We start from the raw sequence: 23,812 nt of genomic DNA, 5'->3' as shown, positions 1-23,812 counted from the left end.
ATCCACCCCAAGGGTCCCAGTGTAATCCAGTGAGACCCTTGAACACTCCCCTTCTTTATTTTGGTAGTTCAAAGGATGAACAATTTTGTACTTGAGCTTCCTGGAGGAATAATTAGAAAATACATCCTGTTGTCATCTACAGAATGATCTCACTTTGATTACAAAGAAACAGTTATAATTTATACATTAAAAAAAATCTGTGAGGATATAAACCACAGGGTAAACCATGGTATTTTGGGGAAGTGGGATTAAGGGTTTTCTCTTTGTTGTTGTTTTCTGTTTGCTTGTATCTACCTTCTGATAGTTCTTCCTACAGTGAGAACATTTTGCTTTTATACTAAGAAAAATTCTCATTTTACCTTAGGAGAGTGATTGGGGGAGGTCAGAACTTGGGCTCTCTGGACTTGAATCCACCCTTACCTTTCTATTTTTCACCACCTTAGACCTTGCTTCTTCCTATTTGAAAAGCAGCATCATATAACAAATTTAGAAAACTGGAAAAATTGTACCCCAGTTCTGCCACCATACCCCAGCCAGGTCTAAGAATTTTGTTGTGACCCCACCCACTGTCTTTTGCTTTGGGTTTTGACATGGCTTTAGTTATAAACAATAACACACTTCACTTAGCATTATTTTATGAGCAGATTTCTATGATAGCAGACAATGGGTGAAATATTTTTTGACACGGGCATCTAATAGCTGTGGAGAAAGGCTGGGTTTGTTCAGTGGGTTGTTTAATTCATGTCTCGAGTGTAACCTTCTGAGTTAGTCATACTTCTCTTTGCATGTTATGAGGCATTTATTATACTTTTATGTCAGTGATTACTAAATTTCTTTGAACTTGACACTTTATATATTTTTAATCACACAAATAATACATGAATGTATGGTCTTTGTGAAGAATTCCAATAGCCCAGTAGTATGTAGGAAAGAAAATGATCATGCCCATCAATTCTGCTCTAACACCATGGCCTGAGATAAATATTGTTTCCAATTTAGTGTTTACTCTTCCCTGATCCATTTGAGAAATCATCATTTATTGGCAGAGCACCCAGAGAAACTCATAAACTATAATCTTCACTTACCTAGACAGCAGAGCCATCTGGGAGAATTAATTATTGTAGGAAGTGTCCACAATTTGATGTATATGTTTAATATAGAGAAATCATACATTGGATTGTGAATGTGTGCTAATGACCAGATGGTCCATATGATAGAGACTAGCAGTCAACAGGTAGATGCCCTTCACTGTTCATACCTCGGTTGACTTTTTCTGGGACCTCTTGCTGTTCTTGGGGAGTGTGTGGGGTTGCTAAACCATGTCCGTGCCTTGGAGAGAGTTCAGGGGATTCTGAACTTAGGTGGGAAAAAGAGACATCTTTTATTCTCACTAACCTCTAACTGAAATGTACGACCTAATCTTAGAAATGTAGGTAACAAGCCATAGTGGTGCCTGTGACTTTGTCACTGGCAGAAATCACAGATATCTTCATATCGTACCATAGTCGATGCAGATAGCTCCTTGCTGTTGGCACTCAATCCTTGGCATTGGGAATATGGTGGCTACACACTCAGTACTAGATCTTGTCATTCAGTGCACCCATGAAGAAACACCGACATTACCGCATCGCAAATTTATGGTGTAAACATTTTGAAAACTGAATTTCAGTATAATTGGTTTCCCTCCTGTGTGTTTCCTTTTTTTTTCATTGAAAAGTATCATTCCGGGACACCTGGGTGGCTCAGTTGGTTAAGTGTCTGCCTTCAGCTCAGGTCATGGTCCCAGGGTCCTGGGATCGAGCCCCATGTCAGGCTCCCTGCTCAGCGGGGAACCTGCTGCTACCTCTCCCTCTGCCCCTTCCTCCCCCCGCTTTCTCTCTCTCTCTGTCTCAATTAAATAAATAAAAATCTTTAAAAAAATGTATCATTCTGAGAAAGGGTCAGTGGGATTCACCAGATACCAGAGCAGCCACTCCCCCAAACCACCCCAAATCCCCATCTTAAAGGCACATCATAGCATTATGATAAGAATAAGGTGGATGTATTGGTTAATTTCCTTATAGTTTCCTAAATACATCTTAGGAGAAAAAATATTGGTAGAATAGTGATTTTTTGTGTGTGTGTGTGTGTGTGTGTGAGAGAGAGAGAGAGAGTGAGAGAGAGAGAGAGAGAGAGAAACGGAAACCTTAGTTAACATTCCCTAGGACTCTACGATTCTTCAAACCACCACAGAAAAAAACCCTATTTTGGGAGTAATGTGTGGGCTTCTCTCCGCCTGTCTAGATTCCTCAGTTTCAGGGCCTTATTTCCATGCCTGGCAACCCCGAATGCCCGAGGAATCCAGTGCTTCTGAATGTAAGTGGGGGGTTTCTCATGGAAGTCAGCCTCAGGTGACCCAAATGGTGAGGAGGACCCTGGCTCTGTCCCCACTGGCTGGGAGGCTGGGAAGTCAGGAGGTGGACATCTGTCCCTTATTGGCCTGGGCTGGGGGCTGCCCTCTTGGTGCCTCCCACTCATATTACAGTAAAGATCATAGCAGTGCCTACTTCAGGAGTTAGTGGTAGATGCCAGGAAACCGTCCGCACCCTCCAGTACATCTCAGCTGCAAATGTGGGAGATGGGAACCCTTGTTATTCTGTCTCAGTCTCCTCATGTGAAGATGTATGAGGAAGATGTTTAGACACAGTTTGTGTCTGGGTCCCAGAGTGTTCAAAGAAACAAACTCAGCGGCAGATTTCACACGAAAACATAGATTGCTGGCACTTCTTAACAAATGAAAGATTGGGTACTCACAGGGTACCCCTCACCCCACAAAGAACAGCAGCAGCGGAAAAGTAACGGCCAGTTAAGGATGGGACAGAAGCTCTGCTCTTTGCCAAAGGCTCCAGCCTGGCTTTATTCCCTCTCCTGGTACTACCTGTCTAGCCTCTGGAAGCGTTTGAATTAGTGGCTTCTGAAATGGATTGTTTCTAAATACCTGTCAGATTCCAACATTGTGAGCTTTAAAGATCTTGGGGAGAAGTGCTCTGTGCTGGGCTTGGTGAAGTATGTCAGAAAATCCCTGGATTCTGAAGTGAGGGCCAGTTGAACTCCTAGAAGGCTCTGATTCTGTTTTGCATCTCAGCATCAGGGCGGCTCTGCTGTAACAACTTCATTTTTTGACACTGTTTATAGTGGATAAGATGGGGTGTCACCTGCTGGAAACTCCTGCAGCTCCTGTGGGCACAGGTGAGGCAAGGGGATGTTTGCATGGAGGATGCTGATGCTGTGGGACCATTTTCTCTTAGCCTCTGATGTCGGCAGTCAGGAACAGAATCTCCCCAACCTTTGTACAAGGGAGACTGAGTTTTCAGCTCTTCCTTTCAGTAGGGTGGAGGGCAGGTTCATAACTATTGGGCATGATCCCACCACGGTTCTCCACGTTCCCCAAGGAAAAGCTAGGGTCCAGCTGTGCCATAAACCAGGGCCTCTATGTTCAGTTTGGAGTGGATGGAGTTAAAGGTTCATTCAGATGCAGGGTCCCAACCCTCATTCCAGCTTCTGGCTCTGTAAGTACAGAAACCACTTGAGCAGCTGCAAAGAGTATTAGCTTTAAGCTTGTTACGGATCTTGCAGACTCATTCATTGATTGCCTTCGATTTCCAGGACATCTTGGATATAGAATTAAAGAGACTTTAGTTAAGCCAATTAACTTTTGTGGCACCTGGGCAACTAATACCGACCGTATGCTAGAGAAGGTCACTGATGTTATTCAAATAGCAGTTTTATTTGAGCTGGGATTAAGGATATCGGACAGAAGATCTAAGAATTGTTTATAATGTGTTCCTTTCTGTGTTGCAGTATCTTGGCCTTTAACATCTGAGCCTGACCATAATTAGACATACAAGTGATTGGATCATATTATCCTTTCTGTAGATTGTTGACTTGATTGTGCCAACTCTAAATTATCCATCTTGCAGGTGGTTCCCAGCCAAGTTTTAATCGGAGGTTTCATCTACCTACAGTTTATCAAGCTTTTAAACTGAAGTGTGGTAGTTGAGAATATAGACTCCAAGGCCATGCTGCCTGGGTTTGAATCCTGGCTCTGTGACAGCAGTGTAGACAGCTTGCAGCTGTTGCTTTAGTGTCTGGATATGGCGCCCCAGCCATGGGTTCTGTTTCCCGCCCTCTGGTCCATTGGATTGGGCCATGTGGCTAGTTGGTGCCAGTGGAATATGAGCAGAGCTGCTGCATGTCGCTTCCAGGCTGAGGAGTGAGGAAGCAGGTGCATCTTCTCCTCAGCCTCTCTCCCCATCTGTTGGCCGAATGCAGAAGACTCCAAGGTCTGAGGGGAGAGCAGAGACACACGATAGCAGGATCCCGGGACCCTGAATCACTATGTGGAAAGCTGCGGACAAGGATGGGGTGGCTACATGAATGAGGAATAAATGTCTATTGTGTTAAACCACTGAGATTTGGGGATATTTTTATTATAGTAGCTACTGTCCCCATAACTAATACAACCACTTACTGGTACAATAACCTTGGTAACTTGGCTAATCTCTCTGTGCCTCAGTTCCTAACCTATAAAATGGAAGGAAACAATATCTATTTGACCCCAAGTTAAGTGCTCAATAAGTGCCTGTTGTTATTATTAAAAATAAATTATTTTTATTGTCATTTTTGCGATTCCCTCGGATCCTTGGGGAGCAGGAAAGATGAATTATTTTAAATTGGAACATCAGAAAAATGTGCTTGAAAAGAGAAAATAATCTATTTCAAGGCGTCTAGGCTTTGTAAAGTAATGTTTTATTATTTGCAGTTTGGCTGTATTTAAATTTGCTGGGTATATAAAATACACTCGTAAATGCACACAATGAAATTGTTCCTCTCTAACACACGTGGACCTGTAGTCATTACTTTGGCTTTTGGTGTTGTGAGGATGTATGTACAGCATAAAAATGTGCGTTTCAGAGCCTCAGATCCCATGCGGTAATCCAGAAAATAACCAGGAGTGGGATTTTTTTTTTTTTTTTAGAAGCATTGAGATCATTTGATTTTGTTCAGTAGGCAGATGAATTTCCCTGTTTCAAAGCAGTGAGTTATGCCACCGTGCTAGGGCAAGGATGGTTGTATCAACAGCTGGTTTAGTAGCTTGCCTCTGACTGAACTTCTCTCATATAAAACAGGAATCGAATGCAGCATTCACACTCAGTTTTATCTCCACAGAGCTAAAATTTATCAGTAGCATTTGTCCAGTTGACTGTGTTGAACAGTAAAAGCTTATGAGACTTATCAAGGTTAAAAAATAAAAGAAGTATAGACAGTAAAACAGGGAGAGGAGAGATACCCATCTTTTAATTCAGGACCTGACAATCCGAAAGTACTAGAAATCTGTCAGAGACCACCCACTGCAGAGCCACCTGCTCTGAAGAGTAGTGTCCTTGGAACTCTGTGATTTAGGAGGGCACTCCAGACAGTGAGCTGGGAACAAGGATGCCAGGGCCACGAGGGCCAGGGGACCCCAGTAACTCCTATGGCAGTGCTCCTTTGCAGTGAGGACCAGAAGGCACCCAGAGAAGCCATTTAGACCAGACCATGACCTCCGTCCCCCAGCTGGAAGGTCTTAGTAACACGCTGAGCAAACTCTACTGTTTTCAGTGGTGGTCCATATCCATGCTTTTCTCCCCACAGAGCAAGAACTGCTTGCAGGTGATCGTCCGGATCTCACAGGTGACCTCCAAGTGCCTCAGCCCTGCAGAAGTTGGAGCCCAGCTGCTCCCTGGCTGCCCTCTGTTTGTTCTTTGGGTTGTAGTGTGGTGCCCTGTCTTCCCTCCTTCTGTCCTTGCTCAACAGCAAGGGTCTCTTCTTCTCCTGCAAATTGTCTCTTGTTCTGATGGCTTTAACAGAGAAGAACTGTATTTTGTAAGGATTTTCCCCACCTAACTAGATCTGGAAGAGCACTGCATTAATTGTGGATGGCTTTTGGACCTTGGAGACACTCGATTAGAATTAACTGTGTGAAACAGAATTATTTGTACAAAATGGCACTTTCCATTTTTAAATAGAAAAATATTCTTCTGTGACCTAGAGTTCCACGCATTCAGTTGGGTTCCTTGTTATGGTTAAGAAGAAGCGTTCCTAACATCAGCTTAAAGGATTTGGAAATATATTTACTTGGAAACATAATTGCTTTGGAGTGTTGTATTTTGAAGTGACACTTCTGTATGCAGTAATTGAGTCGAGAGGAATACCAAGTACATTCATGTCATAATAAGAAAATGACACTGCCTGTAAGGAGAGAATCCAAAAATTGTAGATGATTAGTTTTTATTGCAACACCTCTAGTACCATATCTAAAAACTGTCATTTCCTCTATGTAAATAGAGACTTCTAGCATCCAGTTCCTGCCAGCAGGGAGCCATTCCCCAAAGAGTTGCTGTTGAAGACCCCTCAGTGCCTTGGAAATGTACTTGAAAAATGCCACTGCCCAGAGCAGCCTTCGGGGCTAGTTCATCGGTTAGACTGTGAACATATGTTCAGAGTATCTTCTTGTTGTTGAGGCAAGAGAATGACCATTCTCAGAAATTATAGAACAAATGTCAGAATTTATTACCACCTCCGCCAACACCATCACCATTTTTGGAGTGCATTACTCTGTGTCCAGCATTCTGCTGGGTACTTTACATGCTTGGCCCCCTTTGGTCATCCTAAGCACACTAGGAGGTCTGGTGTCATATCGTTTGCTGATGAAGGCAAGGAGGCTGATGGAGGCTGAGCAACTTGTCACAAAGCTAGTGAGTGGTGATGCTTGAACTTAGTGTACTAGCTGAAAAGTCCCTGGTCTTAGCACATTGCCAAACTGCCTAGCAAGTGGGATGCATGTTGTTGCTCTTCCTGTGTCTTGAACCCCAGCCAGTGATTCTAAGCCAAGCAGGATGCTACTACCAGGTTCCAAATCAATAGTATTCCAGCAAAATCCATGCAGATTCTTTCCCACTCATCCCATCATGGTTAGCCACCTTTGCTAGGAATAGGGTAGAGGAGAGAGAGCAGGAATTGTATCACTTTCTCCCCATTGGAGGGAGATCTGATGAGTTTACACACGTCTAAAGGGACTTTCCCCTCCCTTTCTTCCCCTTCTCCCCATCCTACCCTTGTTACCACTGTCCATTAAGCCTTGGTCACAGAGGTCCTGCCTCTGTTTATCAGCCGCCTTGTGGTGGCTCATGACTGTCTCAGGACGTTAACAGCACACTTCATAGACTTCATCTCCCAGGATGCAGGGAATTATACATGCTGTACAGTCATCCCTTTTTCTTCGACCCTTGGCAAATTCATTGTTTTATATCCTTCCCTGGAACCTTTTACCTCCCTGGTGACTGTGATGTCCTTCCTATTCCTGGCCAAGTTTTCATTGTTTATAGGACTGTTGATTTGCCCATAACTCCTGGTCTTCATCCCTCCCTTCTCAAGGAGAAGTATATGTCTGTGCTTTATAGACTGTTAGGCACTCAGTAGAAGACACCCAATACCCTCCCACATATGGCAGACATGATCTACCTGCACTGCACACAGGTGTAACCTTGGAAGGAGACCTATGCAGAATGGCTAGGTGGGATATCAGCGCTCAAGTTTAGATTGAGATTATCCAGGCATCTCTGTTCCAACTTGCGTATCCCTTATTTTTAATGAAAGGGACCAAAAATTGGCTTCCTTATACCCCAAGGGAATACATGCATTTGTCAATAGTCCCCTAGTCCCTCCACCCACCTGGCACATGGTAGGCTATTTCTAATTATTTGTTGAAAGAATGAAAATAGCAGTGAGTTCAGTTTAGTTTCCTTTTTTTGTGTGTTAGTGTGATCCTTATTTAAATGATGGGTTTAATGAATTTGGCTTCTGTACTATGGTTCTTTCAGAGCTTGAAGGAATGAGAATAAGATAGAAAATTGAACCTTAAAGTAGGAACATGAAGTATCTTCAGCTCTTAATGTGAACAAGCCACCTTTCAGGATTCTGGGCTTAGCCTATCTCCAGGGTTTCCCAGTGACAGGGTTTATTGGGGGATCTGGGTCAGGGGTTTTCAAGGGAAGTGCTGGAGGCTTAGGGGAGGGATGGAGAAGCAGGCCAGTTTCTCACAGTTTCTCTCAAGTCATGGGCTTTGAGGCCAGCTCCCCAGATTCTCACTTGGGCAGGTCCTTGCTTTGCCATCTCCTCCCCTGGACCTTCTGTCAGTCCTCATCTAGTGATTTAATGATGTTGAATCTAGAGATGTAATTTCAGGTTTTGCTGAGAAGATTTGGCCAAGAGACCATGTTCAGATGCACCAGCTCTTTGGCTAAGAGTAATCCCTGCATCTGTCTTCGGCAGGAGGCCCTTTGTTCATGGTGTGGCTGCAGAGGTACTCAGAGCCTCTCTCCTGTGTTTGGCTTTTATTCCAATTACCTGTGATTGGTCAGAAGTCTTCTGACTGGAGCCCCCTCTTTGGGGTCTGTTCCAGGTGACTCACTTCTAGATATGCAGTCATCACGTAGGAAAAAAATGACCCAAATGTATGAACAACATTAAGTGTTCTGACAGTGAAGTAGTGCTTTTCTCTTCCTGGTGTTTGTGTGAAATGATCTGGCAAAGTAGATGCTGCAGAAATAATGCATTTCTGTGTCTCCCTTCTCAAATGATAAATGTTCTTGGCTCATCACAAGATTTCTTGCCAAATGCTGATTCTGCTAACAGAAGGAATGGAAGCTTCAGATGTTCTCTTGTGACAGAGGGAATAAAAGGTCCCAGCCTTGCCCTCCTTCTGGGTTATGAATGCAGAAAGCTGTTCTTGGGAAGGGCTGCACTCTGCCTCCACCCCGGTCTGGGCTGTGTTGCTCAGGTCTCTCTCCGGCTACTGCCTCGAGCCCAGGGGGGCAGCCCAGAGGCTGGGGGTGGCCAATGGAAGAGTATCAATATCATCAGCCAACCTGTTGGAGTTTGTCTCTTACATTAAGAGTTTCAGTCCTGGTAGGCGTTTGTATGAAAATACAGCACTCACTAGAATCCTCCGTAGCAGACGTGACAAAGGGGGAAAACAGAAAACAGGAGCGTGAGGATTTGGAGTGGGCATTACGTGCGGGCACTGCGCTGGGGGCTTTCACAGATGTCCTCCCCCACCCCCACTCCCCAGGCCCCTGCAAGAGGGGCCTCATGATCCCTGGTGCTATGACTCAAGACACTGAGGCCCAGGAGGTTCAGTGATTTCCTTAAAGTGACATGGCCAACCAGCCAGCCCAGACAGCTGCTGTGTCCGGCCATCAGCCCTTCCAGGGAGCCCACCTCCCATTCCTCTGACTCTTGTCACCTCTCCACCGTGCCGTCTCCCACATCCTGACCACTTGGGTCCCTCAGCTGCTTTTCTCTGTCCAGTTTTACTTCCCTCCTACCCTTTCTGCACACTGAGGCTTTTTTAAAAGCAAACATGGGATTACTGAGTCCCTCCCACCCTTGAACCCTTCCATGGCCCTGGCTGTTGCCTGTCTCCGTAACCCACCCACCTCCACACCCCACCCACCTACCCAAATCAGGATAAGGTCCAAAATCTTAATCCTAGCCCACTCCGTTGATGGCCTGGCCCTGCTTACTTCTTTGGCCTCATCTCTCAGCAGAGTCCCCACCTTGGCCATCCATGCACCAGTGAAGTGGAGGAGGGGGTATTTCCTTGAGCCCCAGGCAGGCTCTTGTCCCTGGACCTCTGTTCCTGCTGCTTCCTCTGCCTGTTTTGTCTCCCTCCTTCCCAGCCTTGTCATCCATTAAGGGTTCTGCAAGCAGGGAGTCACTGCCTTGACCACCCCATCAGGGCACTTAACCATGACGTTGTATCTTCTTAGCCTGTTTACTCATCAGAACACTCCTGACCAACAGACTGCCAGCTTTCTTCAGCTTTGCCCTCCTCAGCATCATGCTTGTGCCTAGTACCCTGCCTGGCAGAGTGGAGACACAGAATAGAAGTGACATGTGCCAGAGACAGGATTCAAATCCCGACTGGCCTGAATCTTTAATGAGGTGGCATGGTATCTCCTCGATGTTTGTCTTTTCCTCTGCCTTCCTTTGTGTGTTTACAGGGACCTGCTGATACTTTCCTAACTCCTTTTCCTGGTTGAAGGACGGCTGCTTTTGTATGAAGCAGATGTAACTGCTAGTGCAGTCCTTGAAGCTATAGGAAATAAAGCTTCACTGCCTACACAGCTGTGGGGGAGAGGGAGGTGGCAACTCCTGGAGGAAAAAGAGAGTGGGGTGAGCTGCCTCCAGGTCTTTCTTCGTACCTTGGAGAACAAAAGACATTCTGTAGCCCAAACACAGCCAGGGAGTAATTTATAATTAAGGCTCCAGGAACTCCTTTCAGAGTGGGCTTGCTCTTATCTTTCCAGATATTTTTATTCTCAAGAGCTATGTCTGCTCCTCTGAGGCCAGGCTCCAAGCTCACCCCCTCAGTGGCCCTCAGAGGGACAGAGTCCCCTGCTGTGATGTCCGGTGTGCTGTGTCTGTGCGAGCAGCTGTAAGCCCTCGCTGGACAGGTGATGTCTCCGGATTTTGGTATTTGACTCTCTTGGCGAGTCCAAGCCACCGTTGGCGACAAGAGCAACAAGACAGGGGTCATTAAGGCAGTGACATGGGCCCTCTGAAACAAGTTTGCAAATATTTGGACTGTCGGTCCCTTACGCCCTGCCCCCGAGTTCAAAAGACCTAGCGATTAGAAGTCAGACCTTAATAGGTTTAAAACTCGCTCTAGCTATTTGACTTCCAACTACTGACTAAAACCTCTCAGTGCCTCAGTTCCGCATCTGCAATTTGGGGATAATACCTACCTCTCAGGGTGGCTGTGAGGTTTAGACAAATTAATATGTGAAAAGCTCCCGGCACCCGTGCTGAGCCCGTGATACACAGAGGACTCATTTTACTGACTTCCTTAGGCTCTGCTAATGAAGACATGCTGCTTAATTACAGAGATTCTAATTGGGACCACATTTCCCTAAAGAAATCTGTTTATTAGGTGCCCATATGCTATTCACACATAACTACAACTTTTATATTTTCTAATTTCCAAAATAGTATGTTCATTGTAAAAATTAGGAAATACAGGTAAGCAAGAGAAGAAAGAGAAAAATCCTTGGTGATCATACGGCCAGATGTGAACATTTGGCATATGTCCTTCTAGCAGGGTGTTCGTATGTATGGGTGTATATGGCAAATTAGTAATTTAAAACACAAAGTTACTGATTACTATCTGTAACATATTGTAACATACTGTGTGTGCATGTTTCCTACATTCTTTTACACAATTTGGGATGGTTTTGTCTGTTGTAGCTTCCTTTATCGGGTTCCTGGAGGTCAAATTGCTTGGTTTTTTACAGTAGGCACATTTTTAAAAGTTCTGGATGTATATGACCATCCCAAGCCACTAAGGGCTTGCGATTGGCTAATGGCTATCACTGTGTTACTCTCTCTGTTCTTCAAAATTTTTTGATTCCAGCAAAGTGTAATATTTCCTGGTAAGAGTAAGGCATTAAGCTGTTTGACCCGATTCCAACAGGCGTTAACACATCTTGCAAAGCAGGATTTTTTTTTGCTTATGGGATAACTTCCCCAGGGTGGGGAGAAAGTAGTACAGGCTTGGCTCATTGGCAAGGAGGACGCCTTGTCACATGTCCTGAGGGGAGAGGACTTAGTCTGGCAGAGGAATAGAACCAGTGAATGGTTACGTTCGTCCCAGATCTGGAGTCCTTAGTTTGGGAACGAGCTTTGTCTTGAGATTGGTTAGCTAGGTCACCAGGCACAAGTAGGCCTGGGAGACTAGCCCTCCATAAAGTCACTGGCTCCTTTTCACAGAGCAGATTCAGAGGAAGAGAGTATGCAGGAAGATCTCACTGAAAACTTGGGGGATGGTTAAAGTTAAACAAATTGATTCCTTTCTAGAGGTCTCTTGGGAGAAAAACACATGCAAGAATGGATATGACCAGAGTAATGGGGTCCTATCTAAAAACCAGAAGATTCAGCCAAAAGCTAATTGTGAAATGCATTTTATTTTTCTTTATCTTACGGCTCTAGATCACCTTTCATTACAGAATTACTTAAGACAGAGATTTATTATATTGACTCTGTAAATATTAGACTGGCAATTTTGTTTTGTTTTACTTCTTGAACTTTGTAGTTTTGATAGTGAATCAGCCTTGGGTATAGGCTGGCCTCAGCTGCTGGCTTTTGGAACACATCTGGCAGTCAGCAGAGAACCCTCAGGATTTTTGGCTCCAAAGGCATTGGCTTAAATTCGAACTTAGAGAACATTTCCAGTGATTGTCCTTGAAGTTTTATTCATACACCAGAGGATGCTGTTAGCTTGAGCCATGGTTGGTTTGGTTGGAGCCCCACATCTCGGGACAATCCAGTCAACCTGTTAAAGGGTGGAGAGATCACCATTATAGGACCCAGAACAATGTAGCTGCATCCCTACTTGCATACTCCTTATACTGTAACATTGAAATTTTTTTTGCCACAAGCTTCATTCAGAGAAGTCTGCTTCATTGTGAGTGTCTGCTGTGGGCTGGTGGGTGAGCACAAGGACGTGTCCCTGTCCCCCAGGCCACACAAGCCCCAGGGCCAGGAGAGATGAGCACAGAGTGTACTGGAGCTCCAGGAAAGGTACAGTCTCGTCATCTTGAAGAACCAGTACAGCCGTGTTGAGGAGGAGGGGAAAGCTAGAAGGAGGGATTGTTTTCCAGGTGAGATGCAAGAGAGAGACTCTCAAGACAAACACATAAGATTTTTATGGATGTTCTCAGGGAGCAAGGAGAAGAATGTCATTTACAACCCGTAGTCTGTTATAGGACAATGCGGAGCAGCTCAGAACATCCAACAAGTAATGTAGCAGATGTCTATCTTGGTCCAGACTTAGGCAGTCTAGAATAGGGTTTTGTTTATTTCCTTAGGCTCACCTTAATTCTCAGAAATACCAAGCCCTTAGGCCAGACATTTCAGTCAGAGGCCCCGATGCCCCGTGTGGGGGCCCCTTTCCTGCCCTTCTCACTTCGGCTCTGTCAGTGTCTAGGGCTGGGCTCTTGAGAACTCTAGTCAGATGCCCTCAGACTCCAGGGATTTCATTTTGGTCTCAGGGGTCAGAAGGATTCTCTCTTATGTTCATTCCCAAAGGGTCATTTCCTCTGTCCTCAAACTCTACTCTTCTCTTTTTAAAACACCCAGTATCATTGTCTCAAAGGACTTGGAAATCTGAACTCGGAAGGGAAGTGCTTTGGGTGACACACACACACACACACACACACACACACACACACACACACACACACACACTTCCTTTGGGCAAGGAAAAACAGCCTCTTCTCAGTTTACATTTTTTTAAGTAAAGAAGGGGAAAAGGGGAGAAAATACAAATTTTTATTGTAAAAATGACCTTTCCATTAAAAAGCCATTACATTTTCCACTTCAAAAATGACTCTTAAGGTCTTGAGAGCCAAGCTAAGATGTGGAGCCTCTTGTTTTTTCTAACTAGGAGGCTGGGATGAGGGGTTAGTAAGTGGTTCAGGTTCTTCTAACAAATAAGGAAGGGTAAATATCAAGCCCCCAATAATTTCAGTTCCCCCAGCCTTTTATTAGCTACATAAATGTAAGGGATTTCTGTTGACATTGGAAGTATTTCAAACTCCATTTGGGAGGTATTTACTAATAAACAATATTTCTTTCCAGTGGGAACAAAATTAAATCTTTAGTTAAACCAAACTTTTGGGTCTCAGGACCCCTTTACACTCTTACAAAATACTGAGGACCCCTAAGAGCTTCTGCTCATGTGGGTCACATCTATTGATATTTGCCATATTAGAAATTAAAACTGAGACCTTTAAAAGTTAACTAATTCAAGCATAAAAACACATTACATGTTATCATAAATAGGTATTTTATGAGAAATAACTGTATTTCCCAAAATAAGCAACAACAAAAAAAGGAGTGGCACTTTTTTTTTTTTTTTTGCAAATCTTTTTAATGGTTAAAGAGAAGACAGGTGGATCCTCATATCTACTTCTGTGTTCAGTCTGTTGTGATTTTTTGAAATCTGTGAAGAAAATCTGGTTTCACATAGATATGCTGTTGGGGAAAAGGAGGACTTGGTGGGCCCCTGAAAGGGTCCCAGGGAACCCTCAGCGGATCTTGTGTCACTTTGAGAAGTGCTGGTGAAACAGATAAGTCACTAGGGTGTGATAGGTTTTAAATGAAAAATTGTCTTTGAGAATTTGAGTAAATTATGGGTCAAATCATTCTCTTATGAACAGATGAACCCATTATGAAATATATAAAGTATTTGTTTTTATGGTTTTTGTATTCACTGTACGTTCTGATTTCTGTGAGCTCATTGAGGGTACATAGGAGGTCCTCAATGAATATTTAGTGGATTGAATTGAAATACTAAAATCCATAGCAAGGATTCTGTCATTATAAAATGTTTATGAGATGCTCTGCTATATGATTTTCTTCAATTTCCATTCCAGTTTAGGAGTTGGCAAACTTTTCTATAAAAAAGAGTAAATATTTTAGTTTTTATGGGTCATCTGGTCTCTGTTGTGACTACTAAACTTGATTGAATATATAAACAAATGGGTGTGGTTTTGTCCCGATAAAACTTCATAAAAATAGGTGATGGATTGGATTTGGCCCAAGGATTATAGATTGCTTGCTCCTGCTATAATTATACATTACAGTCATAGCCTTGAAACTACTTTCCCAAAGTCCCCAGTCTTTGGCCATGAAAAAATTAAGTTAGTGATGTTTAAGGAAAAAAAACACACACAAGAGTTAAATTTCTTCATTTTTATTTTATGACACATTTGGAATAGTCAGTTTCTAGTGGCATTGGCTGTGGGATAGCTAATGAATCTGGGGCAGTCCTCCAGAAGAATGGCTGAGTGTGGTCAAGTTGGAAGTGTAGAGTGTTGATTTCAAGAACTGAAGAGGATGGATGATAAAGAGTTTGATTGCTTTAGGTTTTTTTTTTTTTTTTCCTTTCCTGGGTGCTAGTTAAGTGTCTAAGAGAGCTAGAGCCAATTTTCACATTTCTCCTTAGCTGGTTTAATAATTTTGAAATACAGTCCAATATCTCCAAATCCAATAGAGGCAGTGCTATCTATTCCTTGTAAGTAGATGTGCTCCGAAATCATGGGTATGGTGTTTTATGCCTTTCCTGTTGCCCTCCTTCCTTACAGAAATACAAAGAGTATGAGAAAGACGTTGCCATAGAAGAAATTGATGGTCTCCAACTGGTGAAAAAGCTGGCAAAGAACATGGAAGAGATGTTTCACAAAAAGTCTGAAGCCATGCGGGTAAGTGCCTCTGGTTTCTGCTCTGTGTTGCCCAGAGACACAGAAGCACCTTCAGAGGACTGGCATTGATGACTTCAGCTCTCCAAGATCAGAGTTGACTCAGCTGTTCTGGTAACATGAACATTATAAGAGCATGAATTTGGCTTAGGTTCAGTGGCTGCCTTGGTCACTTACTGAGCTTTGACCTTCAGTAAACCACCCTGCAAGCCTCAATTTCCTCATCTGTAAATGGGAAAAACACACAGGCCATGTGAAGATCAAAGTTATGATTTTGAGCTACTTAGCACATAAGCAGTGCTCAGTGAATGGCAGCTTCATACTGCCGCTTTATTAATCAAATAAGTTGAGACTTTTTGGTGGGAACTCTGAAATGTCTTAGAAGAAAAAAAAAATACTTTTATTTGCTACAGAAATACTGCTCTGACAGCCAGCCCTGGGAGCTTCATGGTGATCCCTGTGTGTCCTTATATCTCTACCTTGAAGCAAGTGCTATTTTTTTTTTTTTAAGGAATCATTTGTTTTATTTTTTAGAGAGAGAGAGTGGGAACATGAGTGGGAGGGGCAGAGGGAGAGGGAGAGAGAATCTCAAGCAGGCTCCCAGTTGAGCTCCGAGCCCCATTCAGGGCTTGAACCCAAGATCCCGAGATCAGGGCCCCAAGATCATGACCTGAGCTGAAACCAAGAGTCAGGTGCTTAACTGACTGTGCCGTTCAGAGGCCCCAAAGCAAGTGATATTCTTTACAGACATGGTAGCCATTCACATCCCAAACCTCAGAACCTGAAATTAAAATGCAACAGCCCCCTCCCCAAAGCCCACCATAATTACTATTTTCTGTTTATAAAATGAACACCCCTTTGGTGGAACTTTAGGAATATACTGAAAAGTATCAAACAGAAAAAAAAATTACCTGAAAGTCAGACTTGTGTTCTTGTGTTTCCTTCCTTCCAGTTTTTTAAATTTGCATCTCTATGCATGTACTTGTGTTTTTCTTTTTCAAATTTGCAGTTGCATTGCCTGTTTGCTTTTGCGTCCAGCTTCTTTTCAGTTCTCTACACCATTATAGTGTGAGCTGCCCTTGGCATCACTCTAGTGCATGATTTTCTTAAATGGTTGCATCACATTCCAGCTATGGGTGTGTCATGGATGATTTGACTGTTCCTCCAAATCTGGATATTTAAGTTGTTTGCAAGTCTTTTTTTTTTTTTTTTTAATAGATGATAACCTCATTCTTCTTTTTAAAGATTTTATTTATTTATTTGACAGAGAGAGACACAGTGAGAGAGGGAACACAAGCAGGGGGAGTGGGAGAGGGAGAAGCAGGCTTCCCGCCGAGCAGGGAGCCCGATGCGGGCTCGATCCCAGGACCCTGGGATCATGACCTGAGCTGAAGGCAGACGCTTAACGACTGAGCCACCCAGGCGCCCCTGCAAGTCTTGATATAAATAATGCTGCAGTGAGTCTTCTTGTGTATTAATAATAGATCAAATGACTCAGCACCACTATATGTTTGGTGTTCCTCTAAGGATTTTACGTGCACTCGCTTGTCCTTAGAACAGCCCCCAGCGGGAGGTATTATACTATCCCACTTTTACAAAAAAAGGTGAGAGAGGCAGAAGTTAAGTCCCTTCTCCAGGGTCACATGGGGAGTGAGGGACAGGGTCCAGGCATAGGGACCCAAGTCCACATTCTTCATCACTTGCATGCCCTCAGCATCCTGCAGGGAAATCCCTGAATGCAGAAGCCACTTCAGAGACGCTAACCTCATCTTGACAGCTCTTTCTGCATGCGAGGACATTTCTGTCCAGGTAAGGTTGTGCAGGATCCCAGTTCCTCCAGCAGCAGTGGCATGTGAGTGCTCATTTGCCTGAATCCCGCAAAAAATTAAAATGTTTTATTTTGTTTTCAATACTAGTAACAATGTTGCCAATTCGAGGGAAGGAAATGCTATTTTTGTTTCAACTTGGATTCCTTTGTGAATCACAGAATTTTGGAGCAGAAAAGGATCTAAATTTCCTTAGGTTCTGCCTCTGCAATTGACAGACAAGGAAGCCCTGGGACCTGGCACTCTGGTGGGGAGGGGAGGGTGGGAAAGGGCAGGGGGAAACTTGTGCAGCATAGCAGGATGATACAGAGGTCCAGCCAGCTCCAGAATCTGGACTTGGCGCTCAGAGGCAGGGGGCCCATATGGCGTCTGAAAGGTTGGTGAGAAGAACTAAGGAACTGATAGACCTCTTTTCCTCACTTACCTCCGTGGAGATGCTAGGAGGAGTAGGAGACTTACTAATCTGTGTTTATGCTTAGTGAGTCTCGCTGCACCAGGCCCCATGCTAAGCACTTTTTATATATCATCTCATTTCATCCTGGTGTCCACCCTGGGAGGGAGATGCTGTTCCTGTATCACTGGCTTAGAGATGAGCATGCAGGCTTGGCGGGGCAGGTCACTGGCCCAGGTCACGTGGGCAGGCTCAGGGGAGGTCCTTTTGCATCCCACACGGTAGGATTGCCGTGCCTCTGAGTGTATCTGTGCAAATTGTTTTGCACAGGGACTGGAGAATGGTAAGCTTTCAGTAAATGTTTGCTGTTACATTGCTGGTGAAGGGACCTTTTAGTTTGTAAGTATTTTCATAATGAGAGAGTCTGAAGCTTTAAAAAGCTTCAAGGATGATGACAGGAGGGAACTTAAATTTGAAATCTTTGGTTTTAAATTCATGATGTTAAAAAAAAAAGAGACTGATATGGTTGGTGTGGTTCCCTTGAGAAGGAAAAAAAAAAGATGCTTTATTTGGATTGAAATGTACCCAGACTAAAGGCATCCAGGATTCTCTGAACTGTGTATTTTAAAGTAGATGTAAAAGGCCCTTTGGAAACACAGTTGATGCCATAAAATCTGGGTTAACTGGTCCAGTGATATGTGGTACTCCCTGCTCCCAATCTTTAAACGGGAAGGAGGGCTTGTATGTCAAGTTAGGGTTTGGTTTGGAGGCAGTTTTGCTGTTGAGATGGGCCTGGTGCCGTTGTGGGCCAGGCAGTACTATGGGCAACCATCACTGAGCCTTGTAGCATTGGGAATGAAAGGAGGTGGCTAAGGAGAGACCCCCCCCCATGTTGCTTTATGTGGTGGCCAAGGAGCCGTGGGTGTGACTATTTTTCATATGATAATGAGACCTCAACTAGGAAAGGTCTTTTTGGTGATTGGTGAGCTTTAGAAGAGCAGACACCTCAAATGAAAATTTGCCTGTAGTTTTGCAGCGGGTTCATTATTTGCGTGCACTAGAATGAACCACAGTGCAACAGGGGCCCTTCCTGTCCCATCCCATGCCTCCCACTGAGCAGGGACCCCCTTTCTCAAACGCCCCAAGAAAAGAATGGAGTTTGGAATTTGCGCCATCATTCTGATGCACCAGAAATCTTGTTTCCCAGCCCCCATCCCAGTGACCCGAGTCAGGTGGGAGGTTCTAGTGCCTTCCTGCACAGCACTGATCCAGGGCCAAGGGCTCATCGATGGTGGATGGGTGGGAAGACTCAGGAACATACAGAAGAAAGAACTGGGTGACAAACAACATGGATGGTTAAAATTTCCGTGGATGTCTATAAAATATTTATGAGACTGGCAGTTGCAATTTAGAAAGTGATTCTAACTCCCGCGGTCTGTGAAGGTAGGTGAAGTTAGCTCATCACTGCCGGGAAAGGGAGCAGGACTCCTGATCCACCCCTTCACATGCCTGTCATTCCTTGGCTGTGAAACAATGTTGATCTTTTCTCTGTCTCTTCTGGCTTGATTTCATCATTTTCCCCCATCACTTTTCCCAGTGATTAGTTGAATCAGAGTGATTTTATCATACTCGTTCCCTGTTTGAATTACTCTTCACTATGCAATTATCCTATCACAGAAAGTCCTATTTTCTCCCTGTCAGATGTCTGGAGTAAATGTGAAACCCAAAGTGGCCTTCCCATTACATAACCTCTGTCATCTGGTTGGTAATGGACTATATGTAACTTTTTTTTTTTCAGCCTAGCAAATTACAGATAACCTTAGTTTCCATAATTGCCATTAACATAATGGTGCCATCATTATGGTAGCATGTCTTAACTAATATTTTCTAGCACTTTTTAACACCACTGGTGGTTTAAATAATTTTTTCAAATCCACTCAGAGGGTTGACGTGTAGGTTATTTTAACTTAAAAGCCAGATTGAGTTTGATGCAATGATGCTATTTGCTTGTGTACAGGATAATTGTGCCCAAAGCATTCTCTCCCACCTTCTTTGTTGGAAAATATTCATGCTTATCAGCCCTCAATTGATGTTGCTGAGCAATTTATCAAGTTTGAAGTCCTCACAAATGGACAAGAAATGGAATCAATTTGCTTTTTAGTTCATTAACATCTCAAGGAAGACAGTCCACATGCTGGACGTGGAGGAACTGGTACCCATCAGTCCTCTGCCAGCAGTGGACCCCTAGGGGGGGCATTCCTAAGTGACACCTGGAAATGCTCAACTGTGTCACTAGTCAGAGCTCATCTGAAATATTGATGGGAGACACAGTTGACCCAGCTCCCCTTCCTCCTGAGCTGCTGATGATTGGAGGGGAGTGAGAAGCCAAAAGATGTGCCTTCCATGGTACGGTTGTACAGACAGGCTGCCCCAGCATTTCGTTTGTCTTTAAAATCCAAGCCTCCATTAGGAGTAGCATACGCCATTACACAGCTGGAAGGATCATCTGAGGCCCCAGGGAGCTCTGAGCGGGCACAGACAAGCCTGCACTTGGAGAAAAATCTGTAGGGAGTCATTCTGCGTTAACTGTGGGCATCTCTGATTCTAGGCATATACTTTTAGGACAGATTCCACCACAGCCCGGGGATGGCATGATCCTGTGCTTTCGGAACCGTCTGTATGATCGAGAAGAGCAGCACAACCAGAAAAAAGTAGATAAACCAGGAAATAACAAACAGAAGGACTTTGGAGAATTTATAAGTATATCCTAGTATTCTCTAGAGTGGCTTTCTAAGGGTGAGTTCTCCAGAATGGTGATTGCCTTTGATCTTGTGGAGGAGGTCTGGGCAGGCACTGCCTTCGTCACACAGATCTTGGTCAGAATCATAGCCTTCTTCCGGCTTCAGAGTTGTCCCTGCTTTGGGGGCCAGGAGTCCATTCACAGGACATTCACTGATGCGCTGGACAGGGTTCAGGCCTCCACAAACTTAAACACGTTTCACACACGGAGAGAAGATTGTAGGATGCTCTCTGTTTGGGTAGCCTATCGGGCAAAACAGTAAGTATTTCATTTGCTGTTCGAATTCATCTTCTCCCCAAAACAATTAATTAGAAATGTCTAAAAGAACGAATTTTCTTGGGGACTATGAAAAGACACAAACCACAAGTTGGCCCTAAACTTTCTAAGTGAAGAGTCTGTTGTTTTCCAACCTTGCATGAAGGTACTGAGTACATTTTGATCGTGCTCTGACACTCAGTCCTATAAATAATCTGGTTTTACTGAGTTTCTGATTTACATTGATGAAATGTTAAATCAGGCACTTGAAAAAAGAGTGTTTTGCTTAAAAATAAACATCCTTGCTTCTTGGGAAAAGCTGAAAGAGACGAGATTATATATTAAGTTCCTCTCCTCTCCTATAGCTACCTGCTGTTCACTGCAGAACCGATTCCCATTTATAGCTGTGTTGTGGGAAGTAATTGCTGTTGTACAGTAATTCAATTTCGGTGCATTCACGCATCGGTTCACCAATAGGGGTTTATCTGGACAAACCTGGGACTTGAAAGCTTTTTATCGAGAAATTCCACATGCAGCAAGACGTTTTTCCTGGGTAACGAATATCGGTATTTGCATTTAATAAACATTTACCTTCTCAGAAAAATGGATTTCTTCCCCCTGCAGAAGAGATTATGCCAATCTTCCAAAAAAGCTAGAGGGTACTATTAAAGCAACTTTCTCTGGCTATTTTTTGACTGGTGTGTGTCTACATAGGTATGATGATAAAACACATCTGTGTCTTTATGTAAATACATACACTGAAGCATGAAGAGCAGGAAGCACTCAAGGAAAGCATGATCTGTACCAAACATCTATGTGATATAAGGGATTAAGAACGACAGAGATTCTGTGAATACTTCTGGCTTAAAAACTCATCTGTATCTGCAGACGTTGTGCAAATTGTCAGTGAGGAATATTTTCAAAAGGATACCCATTAAGTTAGAAATGAAATCAACCATTTTGTTGGTAAATTTCTAAATTAAGGGAGGGTTCTTAAGACGAGAACTGGTTCTTCCTGTATACAAGAACTCTTAGATCATAAGGACTCTTTAGATACTCAGTCCAGAATGAGCTGTAGAAGTCTCGGGAGCCAGATATACCTAGCATTGCTAGGAAGACCTTTAGTTCTCAGTCAGTAGAGGTGACTGCACACATCCAGAAGACATTTCTGCCTTTGTTCCTTTCTCATCTCATTCAGAGTTTCAAAACGTGTTCTTGAAAGAGTCTGTTTGTTTCAGACAAAAAATAGTGTTTTAAGTGACAAATGGAAAGACTTTTTTATTATGTTGCTGTATCTTGTAGCCTATTTGCTTTTTTGCCCCTCCCTCCCTCCTTCTTTCCCTCCTTCCTTCCTTCCCTCCTTCCTTCCCTCCTTCCTTCCCTCCTCCCTCCTTCCCTCCCTCCCTCCTTCCCTCCCTTCCTCCCTCCCTCCCTCCTTCTTTCCCTCCTTCCTTCCTTCCCTCCTTCCTTCCCTCCTTCCTACCCTCCCTCCTTCCCTCCTCCCTCCTTCCCTCCCTCCTTCCTTCCCTCCCTCCCTCCTTCCCTCCCTCCTTCCTTCCCTCCCTCCCTCCTTCCCTCCCTCCTTCCTTCCCTCCCTCCCTCCTTCCCTCCCTCCTTCCTTCCCTCCCTCCCTCCTTCCCTCCCTCCTTCCTTCCCTCCTTCCCTCCGTCCTTCCTTCCCTCCCTCCTTCCTTCCTTCCCTCCCTCCTTCCCTCCTCCCTCCTTCCCTCCCTCCTTCCTTCCCTCCCTCCCTCCTTCCCTCCCTCCTTCCTTCCCTCCTCCCTCCTTCCCTCCCTCCTTCCTTCCCTCCTTCCTACCCTCCCTCCCTCCTTCTTTCCCTCCTTCCTTCCTTCCCTCTTTCCTTCCCTCCTTCCTTCCCTCCCTCCTTCCTTCCTTCCCTCCCTCCCTCCCTTCCCTCCTCCCTCCTTCCCTCCCTCCCTCCTTCCCTCCCTCCTTCCTTCCCTCCCTCCCTCCTTCCTTCCCTCCCTCCCTCCCTTCCCTCCCTCCCTCCTTCCCTCCCTCCTTCCCTCCCTCCTTCCTTCCTTCCCTCCTTCCCTCCCTCCTTCCTTCCCTCCCTCCCTCCTTCCTTCCCTCCCTCCTTCCTTCCCTCTCTCCTTCCCTCCCTCCCTCCTTCCTTCCCTCCCTCCCTCCTTCCTTCCCTCCTTCCTTCCTTCCCTCCCTCCCTCCTTCTTTCCCTCCTTCCTTCCTTCCCTCCTTCCCTCCCTCCTTCCTTCCCTCCCTCCCTCCTTCCCTCCTTCCTTCCCTCCCTCCTTCCTTCCCTCTCTCCTTCCCTCCCTCCCTCCTTCCTTCCCTCCCTCCCTCCTTCCTTCCCTCCTTCCTTCCTTCCCTCCCTCCCTCCTTCCTTCCTTCCCTCCCTCCCTCCTTCCCTCCCTCCTTCCCTCCCTCCTTCCTTCCCTCCCTCCCTCCTTCCTTCCCTCCCTCCTTCCTTCCCTCCCTCCTTCCTTCCCTCCCTCCCTCCTTCCCTCCCTCCTTCCTTCCCTCCCTCCCTTCTTCCTTCCCTCCTTCCCTCCTTCCTTCCCTCCCTCCTTCCTTCCCTCCCTCCTTCCTTCCCTCCCTCCTTCCTTCCTTCCCTCCCTCCCTCCCTTCCCTCCTCCCTCCTTCCCTCCCTCCCTCCTTCCCTCCCTCCTTCCTTCCCTCCCTCCCTCCTTCCCTCCCTCCTTCCTTCCCTCCCTCCCTCCATCCTTCCCTCCCTCCTCCCTCCTTCCCTCCCTCCCTCCTTCCCTCCCTCCCTCCTTCCTTCCCTCCCTCCTTCCCTCCCTCCCTCCTTCCCTCCCTCCTTCCTTCCTTCCCTCCTTCCTTCCCTCCCTCCTTCCTTCCCTCCCTCCCTCCTTCCTTCCCTCCCTCCCTCCTTCCTTCCCTCCTTCCTTCCTTCCCTCCCTCCCTCCTTCCTTCCTTCCCTCCCTCCCTCCTTCTTTCCCTCCTTCCTTCCTTCCCTCTTTCCTCCCTTCCTTCCCTCCCTCCCTCCCTTCCCTCCTCCCTCCTTCCCTCTCTCCTTCCTTCCCTCCCTCCCTCCTTCCTTCCCTCCCTCCTTCCTTCCCTGCCTCCATCCTTCCCTCCCTCCTCCCTCCTTCCCTCCCTCCCTCCTTCTTTCCCTCCTTCCTTCCTTCCTTCTTTCCCTCCTTCCTTACCTTTCCCCCTTTTCCTTTCCCTCCTTCCTTCCTCTCCTCCCTCCCTTTCCT

The 23,812-nt window shown here is 45.1% G+C and overlaps 1 protein-coding gene across 2 annotated transcripts in view; it reads left to right on the top strand.

The window, feature by feature from the left end:
- Positions 1–23,812, top strand: part of CACNA2D3 (calcium voltage-gated channel auxiliary subunit alpha2delta 3) — an 889,368-nt gene that overhangs the window by 171,736 nt on the left and 693,820 nt on the right. For both annotated transcript variants that reach the window (XM_088022023.1, XM_028124497.2), the window contains exon 3: positions 15,228–15,344. In XM_088022023.1, coding sequence (XP_087878149.1) covers positions 15,228–15,344 — 117 coding nt within the window. The remainder of the gene's footprint in view (positions 1–15,227; positions 15,345–23,812) is intronic.

The sequence above is a fragment of the Eumetopias jubatus genome, unplaced genomic scaffold, assembly GCF_037043125.1.
Source record: "Eumetopias jubatus isolate StellerSeaLion01/CBP00866 unplaced genomic scaffold, mEumJub1_p1.0 scaffold_1, whole genome shotgun sequence".
NCBI classification, from domain to species: Eukaryota; Metazoa; Chordata; class Mammalia; order Carnivora; family Otariidae; genus Eumetopias; species Eumetopias jubatus.
Note: the sequence above shows the minus strand (reverse complement) of the source record. Positions and strands in the feature narration are given on the sequence as shown.